The sequence below is a fragment of the Taudactylus pleione genome, unplaced genomic scaffold (genome assembly GCF_031769625.1).
Source record: "Taudactylus pleione unplaced genomic scaffold, aTauple2 ptg000518l, whole genome shotgun sequence".
NCBI classification, from domain to species: Eukaryota; Metazoa; Chordata; class Amphibia; order Anura; family Myobatrachidae; genus Taudactylus; species Taudactylus pleione.
The window spans coordinates 9,016,810-9,041,346 of record NW_028284920.1 but is presented as its reverse complement, the minus strand read 5'-3'; the positions used below and the strand labels follow the sequence as shown (position 1 = coordinate 9,041,346).

General features: G+C 42.9%; 1 protein-coding gene across 1 annotated transcript in view; it reads right to left on the bottom strand.

The window, feature by feature from the left end:
• The window catches only part of WDR11 (WD repeat domain 11), a 117,233-nt gene that overhangs the window by 1,430 nt on the left and 91,266 nt on the right, over window positions 1-24,537 (bottom strand). Inside the window, exons 19-28 of the mRNA XM_088450499.1 lie at window positions 18,964-19,135; window positions 17,875-17,983; window positions 13,907-13,969; window positions 11,293-11,358; window positions 9,034-9,181; window positions 8,571-8,666; window positions 3,713-3,878; window positions 2,988-3,085; window positions 2,165-2,310; window positions 1,996-2,075 (exon numbers count right to left, since the gene is read on the bottom strand). Coding sequence (XP_088306625.1) covers window positions 1,996-2,075; window positions 2,165-2,310; window positions 2,988-3,085; window positions 3,713-3,878; window positions 8,571-8,666; window positions 9,034-9,181; window positions 11,293-11,358; window positions 13,907-13,969; window positions 17,875-17,983; window positions 18,964-19,135 — 1,144 coding nt within the window. The remainder of the gene's footprint in view (window positions 1-1,995; window positions 2,076-2,164; window positions 2,311-2,987; window positions 3,086-3,712; window positions 3,879-8,570; window positions 8,667-9,033; window positions 9,182-11,292; window positions 11,359-13,906; window positions 13,970-17,874; window positions 17,984-18,963; window positions 19,136-24,537) is intronic.

Below are 24,537 nucleotides of genomic sequence, written 5' to 3'. Positions count from 1 at the left end.
CCTGTGTGTACTGGCCACGCTGGCAGGGTCTTGTGTGATGTGGCTGCTTAGTTTGGATCGATCCAGTTTATAATATGTCCATACAGATTACAATACGGTCTGTTACCCAGTCTGTGTGTGGCCAATATTACTGAAGGACCTTTATAAGTGATGCTTATTTTTATAGAAATGTTTTGCAAATGTGTGGCCACAAGTCTCGCGGCTTACTAATGGAAGAAGATACAAAGCAGTTAGCTTGGCCAAAGCCAGGGGGTGGGGGTGGACTGGTACGGATTACCTGTACTTGTAATCACCATGTGAATGCAGCTAAAATGTAGCATTGTGCTCGCAATCACCAACTTCCCAGAGCGAGGAACTAGAGTTGTATCTTATTCGCCAACTGCCAGGAGCCAAGAACAACACAGTGGTTGTACCCGTTATCCACCAGCAGCTACAATTGGTTATTTCACTAACTTGATTGTAAACTCATTATGGGAAGATCAGATTTACATTATGTTCCATGTAATGTTATATGTCTGCATCATGATCCCCTCAATATACACAGCTTAGCACTTGGTTTGAGCTTTATAATGATAAGAAAATAATAAGGTTACACAGTAAAGCTGGCCACACACTAGAACAACTTGCATCCAACCATCCAACTAGTTGATTGGTTGGAATGAAAACCTGGTAAGGGATAAAAGCAAATGACAATCAGCAATTTGCACACAAACGCAGGAAAATGGACTAAAAACTGTTGTTTGAACAAATTGTTTTGATCAAACATTTAACAAACTTGTCTGACCGACCATTTTCATCTGTTTTCTGGCATTTAGGAGCAAATTGCTGATCATCATTTACTCCCATACCTTACCAGATTTTCATTCCAACCAATCAACAAGTTGGCTGGTTGGATGAAAGTTGGTCTAGTGTGTGGCCAGCTTAAGTGTCCGCTTTGTAAGAGGGTTCCACAAAGGCCCACAAGTCAGCAGAGCAAGATTTAATGCAGTCATAGGGCCCCTGCATTGCTTACTGTCCTCATGTACTGTCCCTCGCTGTGTTTTCTCAGAGAGGATGTATCCAAAGAAATACAATAACTATCATCATCCTGAAATTTGCTGCTGGAGAGACATATCCCAACAGCATAATTCTACCACTGTGATCCTTTACTGTGGGTATGGGATTGTGTGAAGCATGCTAGAATCTGATGGCATTACACTCATATAAATAACAGGTATTACACTGTCACTGCAATAACAGTGAGGCAGAATTAGCCTGAGACCACCGTCGTTATGTTTGAGTGCTGGTGTTATGTGTAGCATGGGTAAGATTTGGTGGGTATAAAATAAAACACTGCCCAACAAGCTCTCATTTGGTCTCTTCTGTATATGAGTGATCAGGTTGAAATGTGGGGAAAAGTTTTGGGGTGCGATTAAATTAGCGGCTTGGTTTCCATATGTCCCGATCTGGAAGATCACATCATGACCAGCAAAATTGCTGGCTTTTCCTCGCAAGACAATCAGTAATAATGAGCTAGTATGAAGGCAAAATTAAATACTTTAGCACAAATAATCGTAATTTGTATAATTCTACCTTCTACTCAGTGCTCAGTGAAGTATGAGGAGTGGCAGCATATACAGGATCAGATATATGCTGTATTTTATACTGCCAACTGGCATTACTTATACTGCTGCTATATTTTTTGAATATTGCATCTGTGACCTTTTAAATAAATGTATTTATTTTAATTTATTCTTCTATGAAACCGTCCATCCTTTATAGCGCTGGTTATTTTCTTGTTTTCTAGGTTGTAGGATTGTTCAATGGCTATTGTCCAGTCTGTAGATGTAGTCTCAACCTCCCCAAATCCAAAGAGAGTACTTAAAGACTGAGCAAAATACTGATACATAATTAGACTAAATGTTCCCCTAACACAGTGAGCCACAATTCAGTCCTGTAAATAAGGGATTGCCGTAACATGTAACCAGATTACTTTAGTAGCAAATAAAAGGATATTAGTCTCATCGCTCATTTCAATTGCTGAACACTGGAGACAGGCTTCCAAAAACAATGCAGCGCGGTCAAAACACCTCATGCTGGAAGACAGCAGAAAAATCACACCAAATATAAAAGATGCTGGTTCTTGTAGTTCAACAACATATTATTTTAAGAGTAAATGAGTTACCTGTGCAACATCTCAATCACTTTCCTGAAGCAGCCCAAAGACAGAAGCACAAGTGCTGCTTTGTATTTCTGGTTGACGTGTGGCGAGCAGAGATGGTCAACCCAACGTTTCATGACCTCAGCGCATTCCTCTGGGTTCAGTCGCACCTGATATGGAATAAAAGGTCAGGTCCTGCTGGCCCTTCCAGCTGCTGTTTGTTGTATAAAACAAAATCTGATTGGGCAGCATTACCAATGTATTATGGTGACTTTGTCAGTTTAGGAGATGCCATCATTACTTTACATAATTGCTAAGCTCTTGTATACATACAGGCGATCCGCATATATTTGTCCATGAGCTGTTGCTTCCAATTGTCAATTTGTACACAAAATATTGGTCTGATTGCAGGTGACTTAAGTTAAGTGAGTATTTCATTTTCTGCACCTCGGGCAGTGTAATGTACCGTATACTCTGTCAGATCAGACAACGATCAGATACTGTTGTCCGATCGTCCTACATGTGCTGGATGATCGTTATGGAACTTCCAGCACATGCACCATTCCCCCAACTACTATAATGACCCTCGATCAACGACGATCGAGGGTCCCTATAGTAACCAGGCTAACCTGGTCGATATCGACTAGGTTGACCTGCATGCACGGGCGATGGTCGATATCGACCATCCGTGCCCGCACATCGTTTGGTCATTTGAGGGGGCAAATAAAGGACGATTTAAAACGATCAAATGTTATCGGTTAAATCGTCCTTTAAATCTGACCGTGTGTATGTACCATAAGGCTTCTCATTACACGCCACGATTTGTGATAGGAAGCCGTATACTAACCTTTGCAAGCCAGGCGGCATGGTTCCACTCATTGTATGTCTGCAGGTAGCGGCAAGCGTCTCCAGCTTTGTCTATCAGGCAAAGTAACTGCACCCCCTCTGCGAAGGGTAAACCGTCAAAAGGTAATTGCTGGAAACAATCTCAGTCGCATCTCCTACTCCACCCACACTGAAAACTTTACTAAAGAACTTCAGCGCAATAATATAATGTACTGTTACTAGAGACGCTATTAGGAAACCACCTATATAAATACAAGGACCAACTGCTCTGTAACACCAAGTCATTATGCAATGCTTTCTTGGGTAAATGGTACCTTACGGCTTGACAAAGATTGTGCTGCAGTCCTCATCTACCAGGATGCTCTATATCATATTTTATTTTCAATAATTATGTTGCTATGGAGCCTATCACTATGCTTGAGAATTGAAACCCATAGTTAGATTCATGGGGAAAAATTTACTAAGCAGCGAGTTCTAAACCCCGGTGGTTTGGTGGCGGTTTCTAAATGACAGCCCTGTTCTATTCTAAAAATTTGTTCTGACAGTGGTTTTGCAGTGGTTTTGGCCTTAGTTAATCTGGATAGCAAAACCCCCAACAAACCACCGGGGTTTACAACCCGCCGCTTAGTAGAATTTTGCCCCTCATCATATATAGCTAGCAGTAAGAGTAAGTAAAGGTGCACAAATCAGAGTCACAATCACCCAGGCTGACCAATGAGAATTTACCTGCTAGTTTTCCATTGGCTATCATGTTGGTAGCCACCAATTTGATGGTGCTCTGAGAGGGTCCAGAGGAAGTGACTGTGGTTACCAAACAGGCCTTCAAGGAATCACAGTAATACTGTGGGTTGTCAGCGCTGGTCTCTAGAAGTAGCTGTACTGCTCGGTCTGTCTGTAGAAGATGATACACAAAGTCATTGCCATATAAATGTCGCTGTTTTAAACAGAGTATAGAGCTGTCCACAAATGCTGTGAAATCAGCAGTGATACATTAGCCCTATAATGCAGTGCACCAGTATTTGTTGGGAAGATGCTGCAATTGGCCTGTGCACACATCTTCCAAGAGCACTATGGATGCCCTAATAAGCCAGAAATAATCCGCTCTCCTGGCTCATGCAAGGAATAGCTGGATTGTGTCCAATGTGGCCATCCATTATGTGGTAATATTGGACGGTGATCCTGTTGCTCAGGTCCTTAAAGGAAGCAGAAGATTGGATATAAAACATTCAATGTGATTTTATAGATATAATCTTATGGTAGTAAAAGAAATCTCCATGTCCGACAGAGTATGGTTAAGAAAATAAAAAGTGTCTTTCCTCTTAACACCTTTACTCTCCACTCTCTGCAATTATCAGTTGTGTTGTGTTTACCGGTCTGGCAAGAAAAACGATTAATGTAGACAGCCCTCACTACCGTGACCAATGATTGTACTATGTAAGGCGCTGCAGAACCCTTGTGGCGCCATATAAAGGATAATAATAATAATAATAATAATAATAATAATCTACTCATGGCTAAGCTGAAGGATCACCTCTCCCTACTCATTCACTGTACTACTCCTAATATGGGAAGCAGTTATGCGACCGGCAGCCGCAAGGCCGTCGGTCACAATCCCGACTGCAAAATGCCAGCAAAGGATGATAGTCATCGAATTACTGATCTTAATCCCGACGCCAGAATCCAGGACGATGCGTGCCCGAACGAGATAAGTCCGGGGCGCCAGTCCTGTTAGCCGTGGGGTGGGAGGGTTAGGTTTAGGGCAGTTAGCGGGGTGGGAGGGTTAGGTTTTGGGGGGGTAGGGTAAGCACCCCCAGGGAGAGGCTAAGGTCAGGCTCCCCCGGGAGGGTTAGGATGTGGGAGTGGTAAGTTGGAGGTTAAGGTTAGACACCACCCCGGGAGTTTAGGGTTAGGCACCCCAAAGTGAGGGTTAGGGTTGTGGGGGGGAGGGAAGAGGGGAGGGTTAGATCACTTGCCTGCCGCTGTTGGGATTTCCTGCTGTTGGGCTCAAGCTGTCACTAAACAGCTGGCATTTCACTCCCATTCCCTTAATACAGTTGATCACCCTCTTCTCCTCAACACTATTCACTACCCTGGCCTTTGCATCACTGTTCTCTCCTGGATCACCACCTACATCTCTGAACGCTCCTTCAGCCTCATTACTACTGATAAATCACTCTTTTCTACTTTCTCTATCATGTGGATTCCACTAGATTTCCCCTAATCTCTATAGCTCTTCTCTCTGAGAACTCACTGGGCGGAATTCAATTGATTCCTGCCCCCATCGCGCCCGACGGAGCTATTCAATTCTTGCTCCTGTCGGGCACGATCAGCTGCCAGCGCTACATTTCAGCTCGCAGCCCCTGGGGGATGAGAGCTGAAATGTGCGAAAAGTGACATGTTTGGAGGCCCAAACATCACTTTTCGCGATCGCGCCCAGCACTTTGGTCGGGTTTAACTGCTTTATGCGGCTAAACCCGACCACTTTGGGCGCGATCAGCACGAAAATCAGGAACAATTGCATAGCAGCCCGCGATCTCTTGTCACTTTGGATGGGAGATGCGGGCCGCGGAAACAATTGAATTCCGCCCACAGGGTCTCTCGGCTTTCAATACCACCTCTGCGCTGACAACACACAAATCTGTCTTTCTTCCCCCTCTTATCGGATGTGCCTTTCTGCCATCTTTACCTGGATGTCACAACTCTATATAAAGCTCATCATAACCCCCTCCTAGAGCTACAACCACTCTCATACTGGACAATATCAATATATCCCTTGTTTGTCAAGTACAGTGTTTAGGTGTCTTCCCCAACTCTGTCCTCAGCTTCTACTACACATCCAGTCACTTGCATTATCTTGTTGTCTCCTTTTATGAAACATTGCCAGAGTAAGTTCTTTTCAAAACCCTCCATGCTCTCATTATTTCCCACCTTGATGACTGCAACCTCCTAATCACCTGACCACCCCTCACATGACTTTCCACTGTAAATGCTGTGATGAAAAAGCTCTCTCTCCTGTCTATGGAACACCCTATCCTGCCTGATAACACTCTCCCCTTTCCTTCAACCTCTCAAAAGCAGTCTCTTCACTATAGCATAGCCTAGCCTTTCCCACCTAATACTAGTCCTTCTGCATGTGATTAGCTCCAATTCCAAGCCCACCTGTCCCACTAGCTCCTATTACCTCTGCATTACTCTCTCCCTCTATGGTTTCTTTGAAGCATCTCCCCTCTCCCTCTAGACTGTAAGCTCTTACGACCAGGGACCGCTCTATGTCCAATGACCATACCTCCTACGCCAACACTATCTGCTCTTGTCCACTTTTATTATGTATTTCATATGATTTATAACTCTGATTGTATGGTATGGCAGGAGTTTTGTGGCACGTAAATAAATTACGATTCTGTTTAGATAATGGAGGCACATAGACAGTGTTTAAACATCAAGACAGCACTTTCACACCTCCTGTCTCTGTACATTAGATAAGACAAGGTTCCCTCTCTCCCAGCTTAAATGTTCTTATTAGCTGAAAGGGAGGTGATGCGGAGAAGGGTGCACGTAAATACACAGGCTTAGCCACACAAACACTGACGCAGGAGTACACACACAGGTAGAGTGCCCAAATACACAGACACACAAGTATATTATGTAACTATTCCTGTGTATACTTTGCCATTACTACACACAAAGCGATAAGAGAATCGAAAAAATGATACCAACTAATACATGAAAAGCTTTAAATTACACTTTTCAGTTTATTGTACACGAGAAGAGATGTGATTGGCCTAAAAACACACCAGCACACACATGTACAGACACATACATATCTGCACACACAAAATTATGCTGAAAGGAGATAAACCAGCAACACAATAACAGAGGCACTATTCTCACCTGTGTATACAGTACATACAATACACTGTACACATACACAACACAGGGATAGACAGATTTAAGGTTACACGTTTTACTCTTTCCATACAAATGTCACAGTGGGTAACAACCTGGACACTGTTGCTAATATTATTACAGTTACTAGCAACTGTAATTCTTGATGATATAAATGTATATTTGAAAGAATTAGTCATTGTCATGCCTATATTGTGCATTTTAGGGATGTTAATCTTTTTGGGAGGGTGTCTGGGAATGCACACATTCTCTGTGAGAGCAGTAACCCTGGTCCTCGATAATGTTACAGAGTTGAAATACCATTGCGGTCTGGTTAGGATAAACTAGGATGGGGACAAGGTATGGAATATTTTACAAATGTAAAAGAGTATGATGCAATGTGTTTTTGAACCATCGTTTAAATTTATGGAATACTACTGTATAACTGGCAAAGGCAAGCTGGGCTCATTCTGCAGATATAGCCTATAACCGAGGGTGAGTGTCACTTGTCCTCAGCAGTGTACAGGCTTCTGGTAGGAAAGAAAATAATCACTGATCACAAAGCAGAACATTTGTGATTATTTCCTTCCTTCACTGCAGAAAGGGATGAGATCAAGTGATGTCCTCATGTGGATCCCACATCACTACTGAAAAGATGGGGACACAGGGGTATTTACATTTGAAAATATATACTGTTTAATGTGGTCCATCGATGGCTTGATTTGATAGAATCAACCCCTTTTCCACTGCCAGCAACAACCTTGGTTTTTGCACGTGAGCGCGCAGTTACCCGGGTTATTTTGCGGTGTGAAAGGGCAGGGGTGAAATAAGCCGGGTCGAGTGACCCCGGCATTTCAACCCTGGTCATGAGCAGGGTTGAACACAGGTTCAACCCAGCTCATGAAGCAGTGAGAACGGGTAACCTGGGTCGATGCGACCAGAGTCCCGTTCTCTGCATAGGGAGAGCCGGCGCTTGAAGATGAGGGCTCATCACGTGACGCCAGTGGCGTCATCGACCTGGCATTAGTGTGTCGGGTCTTGCCGCCTGTCTGTAAGGGATCTCAGTCGCTCACGGGATGGGTGCATGAATATCATCCCGGGTGCGACTCGCATAGCAGTGGAAAAGGGGTATAAGTTAGTTTGGGCAGACCCTCTTTGCCATATCATATATGTATCATGATCCCATCAGTGTACAGATATGCAATATATTAGTGCTATATAAACAAACAATAATAATAACTTCATATAAATACAGTGCAGGAAAAAGCGCTTAGAAAGAATATATGGGACTAACAGGAAGACTTCTCACTGTGGACGTCCACCCATGAGGTAGAACTAGTAATGACGTTCAGTGGTAGCCATATACTGGAACCACTAGGCAGCAATAAGATTGAAACAAATGATAACATCCTTACCTAATGAATGCATAGAATAAACCAGGCAGATGTATAGACTGCATCAGTGTTTCCCAACTCCAGTGCTCGGGGACCCCTAAAAGTGCATATTTTACAGATCTCCTAGTTGGTGTACAGGTGTATTCATTAGTGGCAGACACATTTTAAAAGATCTAGAGATGACGCTAAATTATTTCAATTATGATACTGAGAAGAGCTGTAAAACATGCACTGCTAACAGTCCCTGAAAACTGGAGTTGGGAAACACTGGACTACAGCCTTGTCACACAGAAACCTGTACCCACCTGCCCTAGGAGGAGAAGCTGGTCCGCACATTTCCTGGTGTGGTCATAGCTTGAACGTTTCACCTCTTGTAGACAAATTCTGTCCAGCTGAAATTTCTGGAGGTAAGAATAAGAGAACAGAGACATGCTCAGTCAAAACACTGAAGTAGATATTCATAAGCAGATTTACAGTGCTGGGTCCCATGGAATAGTGGTGTGAGCGTATCAGCTATAGATATGACTGACCTGAACTTCGTAAACAGGGCTGACAAGGAGACTTTATTCTTATATGTTATGAATACAGGGAGGGGATAATTTAATGTTGGCACAGTTTGAAGATATAGAAGTGTCTAGATTATTGTCTGTGTCAGCGGAGGAACCACATGAACTGAATAGGCGTGCCCCAGCATACTGTATATAGAGGGAGTGTTATCCGAAATTAGGTATTCTGACAAATCACCTGCGGAACATCAGGCCACGTTACCTGGAAGTAGGCGTTTTCACACAGCAAATCATAACAGATGTCCAAGGGGCTGGCTGTAATACCGGTATGAGGGTTCTCACTCTGGAACACCTGCAGGTAGTGAGAGGCCACAGTCCAAAAATGCAGCTCAGACTCATCACCGTATAACCTGCAGAAGGGGAAATCGTGCACAAATATTACATGTATTCTTACAGTCTTCCCTGAGGAGTATTTCTGTTCTTGCATTACAGCAGGTTACGTCTCTCCATAAACACTACAAAATTCTCACAAGTCCATCATGCACTATCCACGTAGATTGAAAATAGCAGAAAACTTTTCATAATTTAAAAATATACGTAACCGCTTTTACAGGTCTGCAGTAATACAAATAAAAGCTGACAATATCTGATGGCACCACGCAAATGTAGCCGTGGTCCCATCATGTGCAACTGCCCCTAGATTACTGCCAAAGCCTGCAGAGATGTTGCTCCCCCTTTGCACAAGCCAAGTGGAGTATATGGAAAGTAGGAGCTCCAGTGTATGAACTAGATTTCCAACTGTGAAGTGTAATTGTTAAATTATGATGAAGAAGTGAAGAGGGCTTATTTGAAGGACCATTGCTGGCTTAACGAGGAATGGGTCTTGCCAATTATTACACCACTCTGACTGACAAGTGTTATAAAAATTAGATATTATTTCTATCTATCAAAGACTGTTCTCAACACCTCAGCATACAAGAAATAAAATGGAAAAAGACAAACATGTCTGTGGTGAGTAAAACAACATAAAACAAACTAATTTAAACCTAAGTACATAGGAACCAGCAATGTTTAGATTAATCTGACCCAGTGTATCTTTATCCTTTTGCTCATATATACTATAACTGAAACAACAGTACACCTAAAAGGCGTACAATACACAGAATTGTGCACCGTACTATGTATGCTTGATACAGTAACTTTAATTATAAAATGTGCGTAGACTTTACGTTCAAATCTCTTGCCAAAATTTCACTCTGATGCCCTCATGGTTGGCTGTTACAGTAGCATGGGGCACAGAGACAGAACTAAGCCGACCGTGCTTGATGGAGCTTCCCATCAAATATTCATTTGAAGTGATATTATTCAAAGATATATATTTTGCTGCTGAATTAAATAGTAATTGTGTTGTATAAAGAAACACTCATTGATTTTTGTCTAGAAGTGTTGTCAGATAAGAACAAAACATTACAGAACCCATTAATTTTAGAGTACATTCAATAATACCAATACAGAGGTTCAGATACAGATATATTTAAACAAGCATTTTATTCTCTCATGCACTTCTGTACTATCTTTTTTTTCTTGGTTTTACACAAAAGATATATATTAAAAAAAAATATGTAAAAAAATAAATGAAACAAACTTCAGAATAAATGAACACAAGCTGTGAAACTGCACCGATCCTCTACAAATCTCTTCCCCTTCTATGCTGAATAAAAGTGACCATCAGGCGCGAGTGGTAGTGCATCCTATATTTCTGTAGGAGAAGTATGTGTATAAGTATGTGTGTATATATATATATATATATATATATATATATATATATATATATATATATATATATATATATATATATATATATATATATATATAGTCCAAATAGGTCCACACTCTCGTCTTCAATAATAAATTGCTGGGGTGACACACCCATATGGGATCACAATAATCCTCTTCATGCAAAAGTTGAAAAAAAGGGGGGGGGGGGGGGTAGCACTCACCAGTCTTCTTAAAAACATTTCTTTATTGCATCTCAGTAAAAATTTTACAGCATATCAAAATCCGACGTTTCGGTCCTGTGCATGGACCTTTGTCAAGGTCCATGCACAGGACCGAAACGTCGGATTTTGATATGCTGTAAAATTTTTACTGAGATGCAATAAAGAAATGTTTTTAAGAAGACTGGTGAGTACTACCCCCCCCTTTTTTTCTACTTTTATATATATAAATAAAACAGTTGAGACGGGTGCGTGAGTTATATTATTTATATATCTATCTATATCTATATATATATCTCCCACAAAATCCACTTTAAGTACACCGTTCAAAAACATACCGATAGGTTACTTGGCTTCAGATGAAATGAATTCTAGTGCATTCTGCCTGTAGCGCCAATGGGGCAGGGCTGCTGTGAATGGTTAAATACTGTAATATGGTGGTGCTATATTAAGGATACTATTACTAAAGCTGAAATCTGAAAAGACAAAAATGCCCATAGTAGCTATAAAAGGCCTAAATATACCTTGCCACCAGTAGGCATCTCTGCAGGAGAGTGAATTCTGGGTCCAGAAGAAGATCCTTCACATCACTAAAGAGACAAGTGTAATAGAAGTACACATTAGTATTTGCTGTATCCCTGCAGTGCTGTACATTGAGAGAAGTGACAGATCTTTACATACGCAAACCCGATGGTTGTCGATCGGAGCATGCACAGGATCTGTACCGTGCCTGCGCTGATCAGTGTCTGCAATGACGGTCTGAGTGCATCCTAAACCACAGCGTGATTGACATACTGCGGCCGTTTGGGGGCATTCCAGAAAACGGGGACATGTCGGCCTAATTTTCTGGGTGTGCCGAGGCCAGAGTGTGCATCCTCTGATGCAGTTTTACTGGCCCTGGCTGCGAGAAATACACAATCATCCTAAGTAACCTGAGGGTGACTCAGACGGCAGATGTTCACTCAAGTGATCCGATGGCTCTGTCCTTGGTCACAGCAGTGGATCACAGAATCGGGCAGGAGGCGTCTATTTTCACAAGACGCTTCCTGTGGTATTAGCATATTACTGCACAGCCGCTGTGTACAAAGTCACAGCGGGTGTGTATTACAGTACCTCTCTGAATCAGGCCCATTGTTAACCAGTGCATAGCTTTATCAAACACAAAATAAATTAGAATTAGGATACATTTTGTAGCTTACCATGCTAGGTGATATTTATCAAACACAAAATAAATTAGAATTAGGACATATTTTGTAGCTTACCATGCTAGGTGATGTTTGGTATTTTACTCTGTGTATGCGGCTTATTTTCCCTTATGTAGAATGTAAAAGATTTGGACATGGATATATATGCACACAGCATCACTAAGGGCATGGATGCTACTGGGGGATTGTGGACCTGACTCAGACTTGGGAATAAGATATAGCAAGTAACTGTGAACCTGGACAATCCATGTTGCAATGCATGGGGTGCAAATACATACATTTTTTTGCATACAGGGTAAATACTGGCTGCTGTTGCATGTAGCCCACAAATGCTGGGCAGCTTTATTGTTACACTGCAATTTAAATATCAGTTTGGACACACCCCTCCCAAATCTAAGAGTCTCTGCACATGTTACATCTGCCCCACCTGCAGTGCAGCATGGTTTTACCAAGATGCACAGGTACTTGCTCTATCTTAAAGCCCCCATACATCAGCAATTGATTGCAGCAATCGTGCAATTTGCAATCGTTTGAAAAAGGGAAAGATTTTTATACACAATCGATTGCAAATTTAACGATTGCTGCAATCAATTGCTGATGTATGGGGGCCTTTACTCTATTCCCAAATCTGAATCAGGCCCTTTGTCACACACATGGCAAAAAAAATAGATACAGTATTTGCTTTTCTTTCATTAATCTTACAGTAGACGGGCTGCTATATTCCAATGTGCCATCAATTCCACATATCTTGAATGGTGTGAGTTTAAAAATACTTTTTAACAACATTAGCCATAAAAAGCCTTCAGGAACTTAGTAGATCATAAAGGATTCCAGGTTAAGTTTGTGATCCTGATTTGGGGTGGGGGGTATTTTTCTATGTACAGAAAGCTTCCTGTCAGTATCATCACTGAAGGTGTAAGGGGATAGCAAAATGGCTACTGCCAGCCATGTCTATTCATGGTCCTTATGTGTGCGTCATACATTAGGTGGTGTATCAGGCATGAAATGGTACAGGAATGTGGAAAGTAGACACGCCATAAATCCTTAAGGCCTTGCCTTTAGTTATATATGCCTGCATAAGGTTTTAGAGGGTCCTTATCAGTAGTTAAACAATAGAGTAGTTTAAAATAGGTTGGGCATGACAAGCAGGATGCTATATAAGTTTAGGACAAAGGAGCTACCAGTAGCCTTTGCCTTTACCTGGACCTGGACCTGATCTGCAGTTGGTGACCAGAAAAGTGTTGTCTTTGAAATCCAGCTCCATTTTGTGGGGATTAAGTGTCTGGCCATTTATATCCCAAAGCTACGTAACATATTATTTTTATATGTTATTTTATAATAAATAACAATTTTCTAAGATATTGGTTTGTGTGGCATGATTAACTCATCGTATCTAAGAACCATATTTTGTTCCACTGAGAACAGAAGAACACTTGCAGAGAATGGATGATACCAGAGAACACTAGCAGAGAACACTAGCAGAGAACAGCTGATACCAGAGAACGGCAGTCTGCATGCAGATGAATGGTAATTGTCGAGTTAAAAATCTCAAATTTTCTCAAGGTATGGGAACCTTTACATATAAGTTAATAAAATATGAATAGCTTTTTTACTTAAGGGAACTTGTATTTTTGATTTAGCAGTTATCTATTGCAACTCCCTATTGACAGTGTAACATTAAAACTGATCAATGGAATGAAAATGATGATTCGATATATGACTGCTGATATTAGGAGAAAATACAAATTGTGTAAAGGTTAAATCAGCCTTGGTGTATTAGTAATGTAACGCTTTCATACGTACACCTCATCCATCATATAAGGCATGCTGGAAGATGGTTGGAGCAGCTGTGCGATGTCACCAGAGCGCACAAAGTCACTTCTTACACAATAACGGCTATCACTAAAGCACTGAACCACTGTGTGTTACTCACTTGGTCAAGGAGTTGATCTGCTGCTGGATCAGGCTCTTTATGTCGTCGTGTTCTGGATAGTCACTATAATAAAAAACTGTACATAGGAATTGTTGCGCATGTGGTAATATAGTATATAGAAGGTATATGCTTTCCTCTAAATACTACATCCATATTACAGTACTTTGGTTATCAGTGTTAGTAAGTATGTGTACACAATGAGGATGCATACAATAGGCAGCCTGTACAGGATTCCCAGAGAGGTGCACATTGTATCCTACTGCTGATTAGTGTTTGCCAGTTGTGTTCCCGCAGGCCATCAGATTCTCTTTATTAAACATTAAAAGGTCCTATCTTGCTCTATGCAAATAACAAAACCCTTCGTGTAATACATTTATTATCACCATAAACATTACACGTTTCAAAATACATTTGCAGAGTTTATATTTGTGAGGTTACCTATGGCTGGACCCATGTACCCTAGTTCTGCTCAATATATCATCAAAATAAAATAAAGATATATTTATTCTACTACACAACTAATTTGCTTGGGACAAACATTCAGTCTACATTGTGTTATGGACTTATGGCATATAAGGCTGCATACTGCCTAGTGGGCCTAATGCGCTAATGGAACGCAGCTGTGAAAATATTCTAATACATGCCGAAGTACAGCCGGCATAAAGACGCTCACTGCAGCCTACTCACATGCGTAAATATCGGTAACATCATCAACGCACATCGAGCGGCCATCTTGCCCTTGCGGCAGGTCTGACCTCCTGACACGCAGAGCTATGTAGGAGATCACACGGGCTAATTAACGCACGCCCATGTAACGGCGGTCAGACACGTCTGCTTTTTTCCAACGCTGACTCACTTTGCGATGGATTCCTGTGTGTCCATAATGCAGTGCGATCACTGCGCACTCGCAGTGCGGCTCATACAGATGCGCAATGGCAAACAATCGCTCGATTGCCATTGTGTTCAGCTCTGAATCGGGCCCAGTAAAAGGTGGTAATGCCGGCAGTCGGAGCTGTGAGCCCTACATGCAGAGGTTCTGATTATAACCTTATATGGAATCTTTATGGACTTGGGGCGCTTTGGCCATTTAGCTCTCCATCCCTTTACAATCTTTGCCAACTTTACTACTCGCTTATTTTACTTACAGTCATAAAACAGTGACATAAGCAAGTAGAAGCAGATGTGCCAAGTGGAGAGAAGTGCTTTATTCAATTGTTTTTTCCCAAAAAGTTTTTCTCTTCTTGTTTCGGGATATATATCACAGGGTATTCTCGTGGAGAACTCGGATTTCTCCAACAGCGCCTGACAGGTTAAATCTTATCGCCGCCGCCATCTGTCTTCCAAATTATCAAGTGGCGAAAACTTTTAATTACAGGGGAACAATAGATGGTTGTGTGAGATTACACAACACCTCTCCCGTGACTATTATTTTTATACATGGCAGCACTAAATTATGCGCTAAGACATTGCGAGATGTCTCATAACGCAGAGAAAAGTCACAGGTCCATACTTTGCCCGGTTATGCCTAAACAGTGTTTTAAAACATCTGGGGTAACAAAGGAACGAATGTGCATTTCCTGTGCTCCTGTAACTGCCATTCAGAAAATCAATCCATCACACTGCAGGTAAAACCTGGAGCCTCCCATATAATGGTCACTGCTGCCAACGTATGTTGAAAGCAGTATCAGCTAACAAGTGGCATCCCTGTGCCAAATGGCAGCTGGCAATGGTCAGCTGAAAAGTAAAATCATAGTACTGAAAGGTATTTTGATAGGAAGGGGTACTGGGCTATATATAATAAAGTCCCCAGTTTAGGGGTCTGTCTGTTCATTCGGGCTAAATCTCGAACAGATTTTGATGGAGTTTTCACTAGCATTGGTTGAGGAAGGTTTAGGTGTATGAACCATTCATCTGTGACAAAAGGGAGCCGAACAGTGACGATTTTACTGAAGCAAGTCACAGAAAAAAAAACGTTGTGCTGTGTGAGTGACTGCTGCTGCTGCTGCTGGGGCGAGGGCTGCACTCCGATTGGCTCTCTGAGACAGTGAGAGCCAGAGCCAGGCCAAGCCAATTTAGTGCCCTAGGCAAAATTTGGACTGGTGCCCCCTAGCAGATAATCCTGCCTCCAATCAAAGCCGGGTACACACTAGAAGATGTCTAGTGTGCCCGACCTAGTCAGCGATTGGACCCGGCGGGGGAGCCAGCATCGGCAAGTGCAATGCACACTTGCAGATGCCAGCAGCAACGGCAGGGGGGCATGCCGCTAACGATATCCCCCGTCGGCGTCAGAGGATGTCGCTGACGACATATGGCTATAGATTACAAATAAAATATCTATTATTGTGTGTTCTATGACAAAAATAAATATATAAATAAATAACTAACATGACTACTCACACATGCCAATCAGCGGCGTGCGTTCCACAGTTGGTTAGGATACCTCCACCACATGGAGTGCACATATGACCAAAATCGGAATTACTGTATAATCCTACTTCCTCTGTATGGAGAGCACAGGTCTGCACAGCCAATCAGCGGCAGAAGGCGTTCCATTACCACACAGCAGCGCGGCATGTGCGACAGCCTCCCACCACTTCCTACAAGTGAGCAGGGCTCCGATCGCAGCAGCAGCGGGGGAGGGTTCAGCTACACGCGACAGGGGGCAGCGGCAGAGCCCTGGAATGCCCCCATTGTGTTCCAGTCGCCCTAGCCATTTGAAAATAATGACTATGCCTAGGACAGGCTCTGGTGAGAGCCAATCAGAGATAGCAATGTGTTGCTTAGTAGAAGCCTAGAGAGTGGAAGTATTCATTGACTGAGCAGGGTCGTGTCTGAGGCAGACAGAGTGAGAGTTAGCCTCCAACGAACCCATGAAGATGTCCTGATGCAGATACTACAGCCAGGAAGGAGCTAGGGGAGGCATAGCTATAAGGAATTTAAAAAAAAACAACCTTCGGAACACCATCAAATAACTTTCATTCAATGGTGGCAAACATCAGATGGCCACCATCAATTGGTAAATACACTACCATGGAACAAAAACATTGATGATTAGTAACCATCGGATTCCGATGTTCATCCCTAGGCTGAACCTGCAGGGGGACTCCAGCCACCACTTCTCTACTGTTAAGTGCTCCCTCTAAAGGATGATGTTCCCGCTCATCCACATGTCCTCGGTGAACAGGAGGCACCTCCCATGGAAGTCAGCACTGTTCTTGGACAGAGGCACCACGACGAGGAATCTCAACAGGAATTCCAGGAAATACAGGGTATATTGTGCAAAGAGGACATTGCTTATTGCCATGTTCGGCAGCCAGAGAGGGTGGTGTATTGTGCATGGAAACTGCGGAAATATGCACAGGTGCCCCAGCCCCAGGGACATGCTGCTGATAATGCTAATGGTGGCTGCAATACAAATCTCTCATCCATGATACTCCTGCTTTTCCCAGCACATCCCGGTGGCCGGGCCCCAGCCAGCTGGTGAGATGCAGGGGGTAGGAGTAAGAAGCTGGAGGCTGTTGTGAGATGCAGGGGGAAGGAGTGAGAAGCAGGGGTCTGTGGTGAGATGCAAGGGGCTGTGGTGAAATATAGGATGCTGTGGTGAAATGCAGGGGGAAGGAGTGACAAACAGGAGGCTGTTGTGAGATGCAGGGGGTAGGAATGAGAAGCCGCAGGTTGTTGTGTGATGTAGGGGACTGTGGTGACATGGTGTAGGTTGTTATGAGATACAGAGGGCTTTGGAGAGATGAAATTGCTCCCGTGTGAAGCCGGGGCGGGTCGCTAGTAAGATAATTATAATAAGTTCTTTATTTTTTTTAACAGTTATTTATGTAGCACACACATAATACGCAGCACTTGCAGATATTTAGTCACTTACTTAAGTTATAAAACCAGAGAGTCAATACTGGAGTTCACTTATACTATAGCAATAAACTTATGTAAATTAGTTTTCATATAAAACAACTTACACATCCATAATGTCTAAGGAATGTTTCTCCACCCAGGGTTGATGAACCAAGAAAGCTTTAAGGACCATGGATGCTCTTGGGAGCAGCTGGTACGGACACCAGAATGGATCTAGCAACATAAATCAGAACGTCACAATGCAAAATTCCATCCGAAGTAACCCTCTCTTCCAACTAGCCACACTGCTGGAACATTGCTAATCTGGGGGCACTCACCCCTCTACCAGTACATTCCATGTTTTCTCTGGGCCACGTGACTGGAAATTTGAGGTTTGCAACCAAATGCTCTTACTAACACTCTCCCTGCAGTCACATTTAGAAATTATGCATGAACAATTCTAGAGTCATCACCCTTATTTAGAGACTATTCCTGCCATTTATGTCTCTAATTCTTTTATGTTGAACACACATGGAGTCCCAGCAGCATCGCTCTGATGTCACCTACAGCTACTGTATAATGTTCTCCAGGATTTTCTTACTGTCTGAAGACTGCAAGAACTGAAGAATTGTATCAAATTATACACGTGTAATTGGATGGAGCTATGTGCCGGTAGCCAATCACAGCAGGACTACAGTTACGGAGAAATGTTAGATGTTTGAAGGAGCAGCGAGCAGAAGCGGGGGCAGGAAGAGATGTCAGGCAGGTATACCAGCGAACCGGAGAGATCACCAGTGGGACCCGCTGTTTGAGTACCTCGCCCACTTCCCTAGAACAGGTGCCCAGGGAAACCTGTTCCAGGACACGGCAAGCCAAGCAGCTCCCTCGTCCCTTAAGCATTACATCACATTTGCAATGTTTAAGGGAGCAGAGAGCTATGATGTTTGAATACACACAACCCCGTCCAGAGGATTGGGAGCAGTGAAGCCATCAGGAGCCCTCCATACCAGGGAGGTGAGACTCAGTAGCAGTGAAGATGCATAATGGGCATACTGGGAGCACCATGTGGTATATTGTGGGCACTGTGTAGCATAATGTGCATGGCAGGTACTTCAGAGTGCAGCATAACACAAACATTAATCTGGCCCTGTCTATAATACAAAGTTTAGACACTGTGTTTGGCGCTCTTGCCCAGACGACAGAGGTTAGGATACCTATCAGCTCTTGTTCATCCATCCTAAAGCAAGCAGATTTCATGGACATCTCCAGGACTCTAATGCAGCCGTCATCGCAAGCCAGGATGACCTTGTCCGATGAGCACCAGTCAACATCCAGCACACGGTAATTCACATTCCTACCGGTACGCATGCTGCTCACCATCTGAATCTAGTTCAGGAAAGAGTGAGAAAATATATAGAACAATCATTATGTTACAGTCAGCTTGAATATGCTGCTTGCAAACTTTCACATTGCTAACTCGTTAATCAACAGTTTGCAAAGTTAACAATTGCTTTATAGGGTTTTTGATTTATATAGTTCTCTCAATATAGATTTCTTATACGTCATGGAGGCCATGCACAGGAAAATGTTTGTAATATAATAGCTACAGTATTTAGTCATCTGCTGTGACACAAACAGTATTGTTTTGTTGCCATTAATGTTTTTTTATGCAACACAATCCAAATCTGTAACATAACTGAATGCAAAGAAAAAAAAAAAAAAAAAATCAATGAATCAGTGTTGCAATTTATTTTGCTGTATTCCTGTGGGTGCAGATTGTGGTTTACACCAATTTCACCCTGCAGTAAATTTATGGCTAAATCATCCCTTTAAATAGTTGCAGATTACCCCATCACAATATAATCTGTGTTCCAGGTAATAGCAGTGCCTTTTTTGTTATTCTTTCGCTATTAGGTCCCTGATAACACCCAATCACCGAGCCAGTAAGTACAAGGGTGTTTATATCAACAGATGCCAAGTTTAGACATAGCTGAAGGTAAGAGATATGCAACAGAGTGAGGTTCCATCTTAAAATACTTCCTTGGAGTCCATCTGGGGGATGCCATTACCTCTGGGTTATGTATAGTGAGCTGTGGAGACGGGCACTAACTAATTTAGACTGGCTCCCACCCCCTATATAAACCCTCCCCTTCCACTAGATCCTCAGTCTATGTTTAATAAAGCTGGAGAAAGACCCACAGAAGAACTGAAAAATAAAAACAGAAAACCAACAAGTATCTAGTATGAAACCAAACAAGGGAGAAATCCCAACTTCCCCCAGATGGACTCCAAGGAAGAGATTTTACAGTAAGTAAAAATTGTATTTCCTTTATCATCCATCTGGGGGATGCCATTACTTCTGGGACCTACCAAAGCAAGCCAATTTAAAGGGGGGAGAGCGTCGGAACCGGACGCTCGAAGAGCATCCCTCGCTCTATATGTGTGTACGGATAACCAGGTAGCTGCTCCTTTTCGAGGCTGGCCAGCCTCTTTTTGGTGCATCAATCAACACCAACAAAGAATCCGTATGCCTCAAAGACGCAGTGTACTCAAAGTAAATGCGTAACGCACGCACCACATGCAACAGTGCTAAGGGAGAAGCTTCACTAGTCACTGTAGTCTAGCGAAAGGCTGGAAGGACGATATTCTGGTTAATGTGGAAAGCCGATACCACTTTCGGGAGAAAGGAAGGTTTAATGCGTACCACTACCCTATCCTCATGAAAATGAGAAGTGGAGATTTACAGGAAAGAGCTGCTAACTCAGGTACTTTTCTGGCCGAGGCAATGGCCAAAAGAAAAACAACCTTCAAAGTGAGGTATCGCAATTCTACAGATTCCAATGGCTCAAAAGGTGCCTTTTTAGTGCCTCCAAAACTAAATTCAAGTCCCAAGGAGGAACCGGCAGGACATAAGGAGGCTGTATGCGAAAAACCCCCTGCTAGAAGGTTTGAACTTCAGAAATGGTGGCCAATTTCCTTTGAAACAAAATCGACAGGGCCGAAACTTATCCCTTAAGGGAGGACAAACTAAGACCCTTAACCAAACCATCTTGCACAAAAGACAAGACACTCTGAACCATATATTCCTTGGTGTGTCGTTCACACCAAGAAATATATATCTTCCATACCCGGTGATAAATCTGGGAAGTGACTGGTTTGCGAGCCTGCATCATAGTTTTTACAACAGATTCTGAGAACCTTTTGGCCCTCTAGATGTTGGATTCAAGAACCATGCCGTCAAAGCCAAGCGAGGCAAATTGGGGTGATGAAATGGACCCTGAAGTAACAGATCTGGATGCAGGAGCAGACAATATGTCTGCCATTATGTTCCAAAGAATTGCGTACTAATGACGGCGCGGCCAGTCTGGAGTCACCAGAATGACCAGCCGTGCCACTGATCGAATCTGCTGAAGTACCCTTGGTAACATTACTAGAGGAGGAAAGATGTATCCCAGCCGGAACACCCAAGGTGCTGGTCAAGGCATCCACCAGGGATGTCTGAGGGTCCCGGGACCGAGACCTGAACCTCAGAAGTTTCCTATTGAGATGGGAAGCCATTAGATCTATGTCTGGAGACCCCCATCTGGAACTATTTCCGCAAACACTTCCTGGTGTAACTACCTTTCCCCTGGATGCACACTGTGGCGACTTAAGAAGTCCGCCTCTCTTCGGCAGTTTACATTCCAGGGGTGGAACCCTTTCTGCCCAATTAGGATGTGAAAAACCTCCCTCATTGCTCACCAACTGCATGTGCCACCCTGCTTGTTTATCTAAGAAACTGCCGTGGCATTGTCTGATTGGATTCACACGGGTAGGCTCCTTAGATGGGATTGAGCCTAAACCAATGCATACCAAATCGCCCTTAATTCCAGCATACTGATGGAAAGAGGAGCTTCCTGGACGGACCAAAGACCCTGTAAGTGCATGTCTAGAACCACCACCCCCCAGCTGCCTGGGAACAGACAGTTTTATAACAAATTAACTTGACCCATCACTGTTTTCTAAGGACCACTTGTAACCAAGTTCTGGCTGCAGCACTGCTGCCCCTTTCAGTGATGTGGAGTACAAGGAGCTGGCTTTCCTGAACCCCCGATGCTACTGGCTTCTATTGCATACTTATAGCCCTGCAGCCTGGTACAATTGTCCTGGCTGCAGCGGCTACCTGCTGCCCTGTAGTGCTGGGGCTCCGGGAGCTAAATTCCCGTTTGCCAGCGGTCTGCACACTGCCCTGCAGCCCGGGACTATGTTGCATACAGTCCCCCGATGCAATGCACCTGGGGATTATCCCTCTGATTCACATAACATTACACAAAAATTATATATATTTTTTTTAAAACAAATGTCACTTGAGACTAGTAATACGAGGGTGGTTCAATAAATAAGGTAACAAGACTTCTCACTGCATAAATTTATTAAACTCGTACATATACGTATGATCAATAGTATAGCCTTGGTACAGATTCTTTTTCCACATAGTCCCCATACTTATCTGAGCATTTCATCCACCAGTACACCAAGGCATCTATCCAGACACAGAAGAAATCAGTGTCAAGCACCTGAAGCCAGGACATGACGGTTTGCTGAACACCACTGTCAGTCGCTAACTGTCTTCCACCCAGGTGCTTCTTCAATGGTCCAAAGAGATGGAAAGTGCCAGGTCAGGGCTGTAGGGAGGATGGTCCAGTACCTCCCAATGGTAGCGCCATAACTACTCACGTGTGCGGTTGGCTCAGTGTGGTCTGGCGATATCGTACAGCAATACAAAGACCTTTCGCAACAACCCAGGTAGTTTTCGACGAATTGCCCTCAACATCTGGCTTAATTTGTCATAGCATTCACAGTATCTCCTTGGTGAGGAAATCAACAAGCAGCACACTCTAGTGGTCCCAAAACACGGTGGCAAAGACTTTCTTTGCTGATGGAGTGGTTTTGAATTAATTTGAAGGTGGGGACGATGCGTGTTTCCATGTCATGGATGCTTGCTTCATCTCTGGTGTCACATGATGCACCCATGTTTCATCGCCTGTAACAATACGCTGCAGGATCCCATCCAATCCAATCCCATCCTATTGGTTTTGTTTACTTCTGTGAGTTGCTTCGATACCCAGCGAGAACACTTTTTACTGTACCCTAGTTGCTCATGAACGATGTTGTGCACAGTACCCACTGAGATGTTCATCAGCAATATCACTAACTCAAATGCATCTGTCCTCCTGAATCAGACCTTCAATGCGGCACAAACTGTCATCTGTGGTGGACGTGCTGGGCTGGCCAGATAGCTGCTCATCTTGAAGGTCTGTTCTGCCGTTATCAAAGGCAGTGCATCAAACCCAAACCTGCTTCCGTGATATGACATTATCACCGTACACCTAGACAAGTTGGCAATGAATTTCAGCTGCTGATGTGGCCTTTAGATAAAGAAATCTGATCTCACTGCGCACCTCAATGTTTGACCGTGTTTCCGCCAGCTACGCCATCTTACAACTGCTGATGGGACAGTATGACTGATATGAGGTGCAGTCTTATGGCCATGAGTGGAAGCAGTGGTCTACCTGCTCTGTCCACACACACTATAGACAGTGTATATATATATGTGTATATATATATATATATATATATATATATATATACACACACTATACATATATATATACACACACATATATATACAAAGTTACATCTAATGTCAAATATCTCAGCTACTTATATAATATGCCGTTTATTAGATCAACTCCAGTTCAGGTTTGATGGCCCTTTAAAATTTACCTGTCGTCTACACAGAGTTTTGAAACTCCCACTGACTAGTGTAAAGTTTTGCTCATCTGCAAATGCCTCCACCTTGCTGTGTTCTGTTCTAGAAACGGATGCTGGGTACACACTGGCCGATATATATCGTGGATACGTCAACCAGTGTGTATAGACGATAAGTCAGTGAACGACGTCGTTCACAGACATGTTGCCAATGCAGAGACCGCGGAGAGGGGGGGCACGACGAGACCTCCAGCCAGTGGTACCCACGGCCAGATGGAATATGATGAATGTTCAGTGTGTGTATATGAACAACCATCTTCTGCATATACATCTTTTAGGTGTGTACCCAGCTTAAGAGGCACTTACGGAAAAATAGGAGTGACAATAACAACGCCATGTACCCCACTAAGGGCATGTGCAGGGTGCACTTTATTAATATAGCTACATAGTGATGTTACTGCCCAACTTCCAGATTTTCATCCAAGATCTAATGGACTGTACACAACAGCGTGGCTAGTTAGGGAAAAACAGGGGAGGGGGGGGGGGGGGGGGGGGACTATCCAGGTGCTCATACACTACAGCATTTGGAAACCTCCCTCTAGAAGTGCAGAATTTACAGATTAAAAAAAAAAAAAAAAATGATCATGAATTACTTAAGCAACGGTGACCTCTACAGGACATAAACTGATACTACCCAACATGGCAACGAAAACAAGACATGTAGCCCAATGTTCTTTCATTAAACAAAACATATTTATAACTCTCATTTTGAATAGTTTTTCTTTAAAAGAATCCATAATCAAAATGTGAAATTAAATAAACTTAAAGTAGTCTAATGCTGCAAATTAATAAAAAAAATTAAAAACGTTAGTTTTAATTGTTTCTTTGTTGATGCCTTGATATGTTTCAGGCTAAACATCTTACTGAACATCACTAAAACAATGACTCCTGTGTGATGTCATATTTACAAACCAACATACTTGAAAACTAAAAACAATAATTAAGTAACTGTTCTTTGCCGCTGCTCTGCTGTAGGA